This window comes from Echinops telfairi, unplaced genomic scaffold, assembly GCF_000313985.2.
Source record: "Echinops telfairi isolate 266 unplaced genomic scaffold, ASM31398v2 ScPeMD7_7424;HRSCAF=8462, whole genome shotgun sequence".
Classification (NCBI taxonomy): Eukaryota; Metazoa; Chordata; class Mammalia; order Afrosoricida; family Tenrecidae; genus Echinops; species Echinops telfairi.
This window is the reverse complement of record NW_022111324.1, coordinates 73417921-73423920: the sequence shown is the minus strand read 5'-3', so window position 1 is coordinate 73423920 and position 6000 is coordinate 73417921. Positions and strand designations below refer to the sequence as shown.

The window sequence follows — 6000 nt, the reverse complement described above, 5'->3', positions numbered from 1 at the left end:
TTGATTTACAAATAAGGAATCCTACTTCGCGGAATTTCATTTATCACGATAGGGTCTAGAACCGATTAACCGCGATAAACGAGGGTTCACTGTATACTTACCTGTGAGAGGCTGTGAGAAACAATACATAAGACATCACTGGCGCTTGCTACATTATACATCTTTATAATTGTGAGCTATTATTCGTAAACGGATATTGTCATTAGTTGTCATTGAGTTGGTGCCCACTCATGCCAAGTCCAGGTATATCAGTAGACCTGTGCTCCAGAGGGTTTTTGGTCACTAAGTTTTGGGGAGTGGGTTGCCAGCCCTTTCTTCTGAGGCACCCGAGTGGGCTTGTCCTGTCAACCTTTTGGTCAGCAGCCAAGTGTGTTTCATGTTTGTACCATGATTATTACTCCTTCATATGGAGGCTTTCCTCAAATGGCAATCATTGCATCCAAGAATATGTAGTTAAAGAATGAGACTAACCAGGTATATGCAGGGAAAGTAACTTATTGAATGTTGGGTGCCATTGTAAATTAGTCACATTAATAGCTAGCATTTTATCTAGAAAATTTCAAATGTCAATTTCTATTAATTCTTTTTATTTGGATCAATCCAGATCTTCCAGGAAAGACTCTGTAGACACTACCATAGGGTTTTAATTCTACCTCCTGGTCAAGTAAGCGGCCTATACTATGCACAGACTGACCTGTTTTCTTGACAGAGTGGATGTTATGATTTTTAGAAAATCAGAGGTTCCCTCCCTATTTTAATTACATCAGCAAGTAAATTTCTGGTATCCTATGGGCTGAAAGAGTGGAAATAGGCGGTGGCCTCATATTTCTTACACCGTCTTCTGAGCAATCCCTGTTTCCAGCTCTCTGCCATGTCCTGCTGACTGGATGTAGGACTCCAGGGCCGGCACTTCCTTGGTTTTTGGAGTTCCACAGGCAGCTGTGCTTGCTTCTCCTTAGTACAACTCGCCACAAACATTTAATTTTGACGTTGCCCCCACTGTGCTCCACGTCTTCATGGACGTGTTCAAGGCTTCAGGTAATCATACTAGTATAAAAAAATGATTGAATAAATAAACAAGTGAGCATAGACAAATCTGTGTGGAAGAATTCCAAACAATTTGTGTAGCTACTCCAACCTTGCGGTATAACTCCATGGCCTTTCCAGTGTTGGCTGTACTTAATGAGTCCCTTCGTGAGAATCCAATACAGAAATGCCTTGGGGAAGGGAGTAGACCTTTAAGAAGAACATCTTTCAAACTATTTCCAATGAGGTAATCAGGTTCACATCAACAATAAATCCTGATATGATGTGATAAGAAAACTCCTCTGTGTTTTTTAGCCCAAAGACACATTAACCCAGTCCAACCATAAGACAAATATCACAAAAATCTTTATAAAGGGACAGTCTACAAAATACCTGACCAATAATCTCAGAACTATCAAAGAGTGGCAGAAACGAAGAAAGTGTAAGAAACGTGTACCTAAGAGGACTCTCAGGAAATGTGACAAGTGAATGTAATGTGGTCTGGATGGATGGAATACTTGTTTTTCCTCTGACTATGTTAGGCATTGTAATCCCTCTCCCCCTTTTCTTTTCTACAGAATACTTCAGACTTTGTGCAGGAAATTGAAGCTTCCTGAAATGTTTAATTTTCGTCAGTTAGCACACCTGACGCCAGGCTTTGTCGGGGCTGATCTGATGGCGCTCTGCCGAGAGGCAGCCATGTGTGCAGTCAGTAGGGTCTTGATGAAGCTTCAGGAGCAGCAGAAGCCAGATCCTGAGGCGGAAGGTTTGCTTGCTGCAGGAAGCCAGGAAGCAAGAATAGGAACGGTGCATACTTCTAATACACAGGTGTGTTCCCGGTGTCTTTATTTGTCCTTTTTTCTATCACCTTACACTCAATCCAAGTGTCAATATAGTTGAGTTTTATGATTTTGTTTTATTGGCATTTTATCTGTATGGTAATTATCAGTATTTGTTTAGAATCAGTTTATTAAAAGTTTATAAGCTTAACATTTTAAGTCCCCACTCCCTTTTTTTAGTTTCTTCTGAACAAATGTATTTAATAATGAATGCAAAATTTTAGAGCAGACTTGCCAAGCTAAGGTATAAAACCAACCCAAATCCACTGCCATTGTTTCAATTTTTTTTTTTTTTTGCCATTGTTTCAATTTTAACTCATAACAATCCTGTAGGTCAGAGTTGAACTGCCCCTGTGAGTTTCCAAGACTACAAATCGTTATAGGAGTAAAAAGTCTCATCTTTTTCCTGAGACAAGTGGCTGACAGTTACGAACGCCTGACCTTGCAGTTCCTAGCCCAACATGTAACCCAATAGAGCACGAGGTCTCCTAAACTAAGGTGTGCTGCCTGTTTTTATAAATTACAGTTATATTGGAACATAGCTATGATCAGTAATTTGCATATTACATATTTCTGCTTTTGTATTTCAACTGCAGAATTGAGACCTTACAGCAGAGAGTGACCAAATGGCTGCAAAGCCTAAAAATGTTTACAATGTTTAGAGCAACTCCTTTAGAGCACTGGGCATATAACAGTATTTCCTAACTAATTATTCCAGATTTTCTAACTTTCAGTTAGAGCCAGATAACTGCAAATAATTCTGGAGGACAGTTTATGAATGTGAGAAGGGTATGTTATCAGTCTAAGATTAATGTTAACTTTGGGTGGGGCTTTGTAAGTCATGAAAACTAACACTTGCATGGTTTTGTGTAGTGTATTAGTACACGGTGTGGGAGCCACATCTGACTTCTTCTGACATCCATAGAATCCATCTCCACAGGAGCCCGAGACCAATAGCCACAAGGCAGAGGTCAGGCATGCCCCAACCCTCCATCCTTCTTATACTTTGTTCTAATACCACACCGCACTCACAGACAATACAATTCAGGGGCTTTATTAGGGAAGTTAACAGGTTAACACAAGCAGAATCAGAAAGCATGAAGGAGGTAGGCATTGATCCACAGCAGTGCCTCTCCTCGGGCAGCAGTCAGCTCTCTCTTTCTGGCCCTCAGCCGCATGAGCTCTTGGCCTCTGCCGCCAAGAAGCTCGCTTGCCACTCCACTTCTCTTTCTCATGATCTCATTTCCGGCTTCTGCTCCCAGTCTCTGCCAGTTGAGGCAGAAAAGGATCTCAAATGTGCTCTCTGTTCCTGCTTCTGAGATGTCTCTGTTATAGCCCCGGGATGGCTTCCAAAACTGAGGAATGCCTTCTATTAGTGGTTCACCTACCCTTTTTGCATATTCCCAAACAATCAGTCATTTGCAGCGAGTTACAGAGACATGGGTAGAGAAGCCATATGAAGAGATTTCATTTTACCACAGTTTACAAGTGGAACTTTTATAAGTTATATATATATTGATCTATATAATCTCGTGAGGTAAATAGCATTACTTTCTCCATTTTATACTGGAAGAAACTAAGCTCAAGAGGTGGGACTTGCCCAAAGCCACGTAGCTTCTAATTTCCAGAGTAGAGACTTGCCTCCAGGTCTTTTGCTTTCAAATTATTTGTTTCTCTCTTACTCACTTGGAGCTACAATGATCTCTGTTTAAAATAAACAAACTCACTCTTTTCACATTTAGAGTAGAATTTTGTAAGTGGAATTACTCAGATAATTCCTAACTTGCCAAACATTTATATTCTTCACAAAGTAAGAACTCTACAGTGAATAATTTCCACTGTATTTTAGAAGATTTGTTAAAGTTCAAGATTCAGTGGTACTAGAAAAATTGCCCACTATCTACTTAATTGATAAAACCATCTTAGGCGTCATTATGAAATAATTCATTATAAAAATTCAGTGACTTCTTAAATATTTGTAAATGGAAAATATAGTTATTGACATAAATATTTGGCAATTGACTTGCCATATCTTCCCCCAGTACACATATTGAATACATTAGCCATTCCTATATATTTGAGTATAATGAGTGTTTAACTATAGCAGATGATCCTTACATAAAAAAATAGACGTAAGTGTCCTTTCATTGAAGGAAAATTTTAAAATACATAGAAGTTCACTGTTGCTTACAGAAATAATGAACTAATAATGTATATAGACGTCGGACAGGGCAAGATATGACAAAATACCCATTTATAAACTATCAAGGGCTCATGCGGGAGGGGGGAGCGGGGAGGGAGGGGAAAAATGAGGACCTAATGTCGGGGGTTTAAATGGAGAGAAAATGTTTTGAGAAACGATGTACAAATGCGCTTTACACAATTGATGTGTGTATGGATTGGGATAACAGATGTATGAGCCCCTAATAAAATGTTAAAAAAGAAAAAAAAAAGATTAAAAAAAAAAAGTTATATTTCCACACAATTTGTGATTTTTCATTTTTGTACCCCTTCCTCTCTCCCTTTAAGGATGAATTGCAAAGGCTGCTGGGGTTGCTAAGAGACCAAGACCCCCTCTCAGAAGAACGGCTGCAAGGGCTGTGCATCGAACTGAATGATTTCATTGTTGCTCTAGACTCCGTCCAGCCTTCTGCCCAAAGGGAAGGCTTTGTCACTGTCCCTAATGTGACATGGGCAGATATTGGTGCCCTGCAAGATGTTCGAGAGGAGCTCACCATGGCGATATTGGTAAGTGTGTGCTGCATGCCATAGGCAGTCAGCCAGAGACGCCTAAGGGCACTTGACTGTATGCTGTCTTTAGAGTGTCCGCTTATATCATTAAACCGCAACAAAGGCATCTCATTCCTTTGAAATGTGTTTCTGACTTAGTCTTTTGGGTGTAGCAGTGAGTTTTTTCTAAAAAAACAACAAAAAAACAAAGGTTCAGAGATTATCTGTGACCAAGTGGTTGAGAACTATATCCTGAAGTAGCTCACTCTCTGAAGAGGCAAAGCAGTTTTAACCCCCGTGAAATGTTGGGTGAATTTTCATTTACTCTTACATTTTTACTGTGCTGATCATTTCACGGTTCATTAATTGATGGTTGGGTACCTATAGAAATGGGATTATGGTTCGGGCATCTGAGGGCATTGACTCTGAAGGGTATTATTACCGTATATACTCGAGTGTAAGCCAACTTTTCCCAGCACATTTTTAATGCAGTTTTTGTGGTAAAATTAGGTGCCTTGGCAGATATTTGGGACAGATTATACTCGAGTGTATACGGTACTTATGATTTTTAAACATAGGACATTACCCCAAAGCCTTATAGCTTAGAAGTTGGGTGGTTTTCTAGAAAGTATTTGCTTTGAAAATGTTGAAAGTTTGTTGTGTGTATAAAATATTTTCAGTAGTTAACATTTAAGTATAAATTCATTGAAAACAAGGGCTGTTTCATTTATCACCGTGCATCTCATGCCTAGAACAGAAATAAGCATTCTGTGCCATGCACCTTTCTTCTCTCCAAACCTCAAGATCAGAGTGCAGAGTATGTCCACGGTGTACATGGGGTACAGTTGAGTGTGCAGTGTGAGACGGACGCCTTTCATGGGTTCTTGTGGGGCTGTTTCTTCCCAGGCACCAGTACGTCACCCAGCTCGGTTTAGAGCGCTTGGATTGGTGACTCCAGCTGGAGTGCTCCTGGCTGGTCCTCCTGGGTGTGGCAAAACTCTCCTAGCAAAGGTATGGTGTTAGTTCAACTCTATGTATTTCTTCTTACTTTCAGGCAGACTTAAAGTTATCTTTAAGTATCTTGGTGAATAAATCTTGTGCATAATTTTAACAAGAAGTTCATTTTAGCAAAACTGACCACTTTTTAATTACAAAAGGTACGTCCAAGGGCAGAAAGATGAGGCAGCGTGCTTCTGTAAAGATTACAGCCGTTTAGAAACCCCATGGAGCAGTTCTGCTCCGTCCCATCCCGTTCCTCTGAGTCAGAGTGGGCTCAGAAGGCGGTTTATCCTTGTTAAAACAATGCTGTGTTAAACATTCTGGTACATGTTATTGTACTTTGATAATTTGTTAGAATGAATTACTAAATAATTCTCACGAAGAGGAATGCATGTTTTTCAACCTT

General features: G+C 39.9%; 1 protein-coding gene across 4 annotated transcripts in view; it reads left to right on the top strand.

The window, feature by feature from the left end:
- Nucleotides 1–6000, top strand: part of NVL (nuclear VCP like) — a 138859-nt gene that overhangs the window by 67499 nt on the left and 65360 nt on the right. For all 4 annotated transcript variants that reach the window (XM_045298132.1, XM_045298131.1, XM_045298130.1 and 1 more), the window contains 3 exons: nt 1605–1854; nt 4395–4613; nt 5502–5606. In XM_045298132.1, the coding sequence (XP_045154067.1) occupies nt 1605–1854; nt 4395–4613; nt 5502–5606 (574 nt within the window). The remainder of the gene's footprint in view (nt 1–1604; nt 1855–4394; nt 4614–5501; nt 5607–6000) is intronic.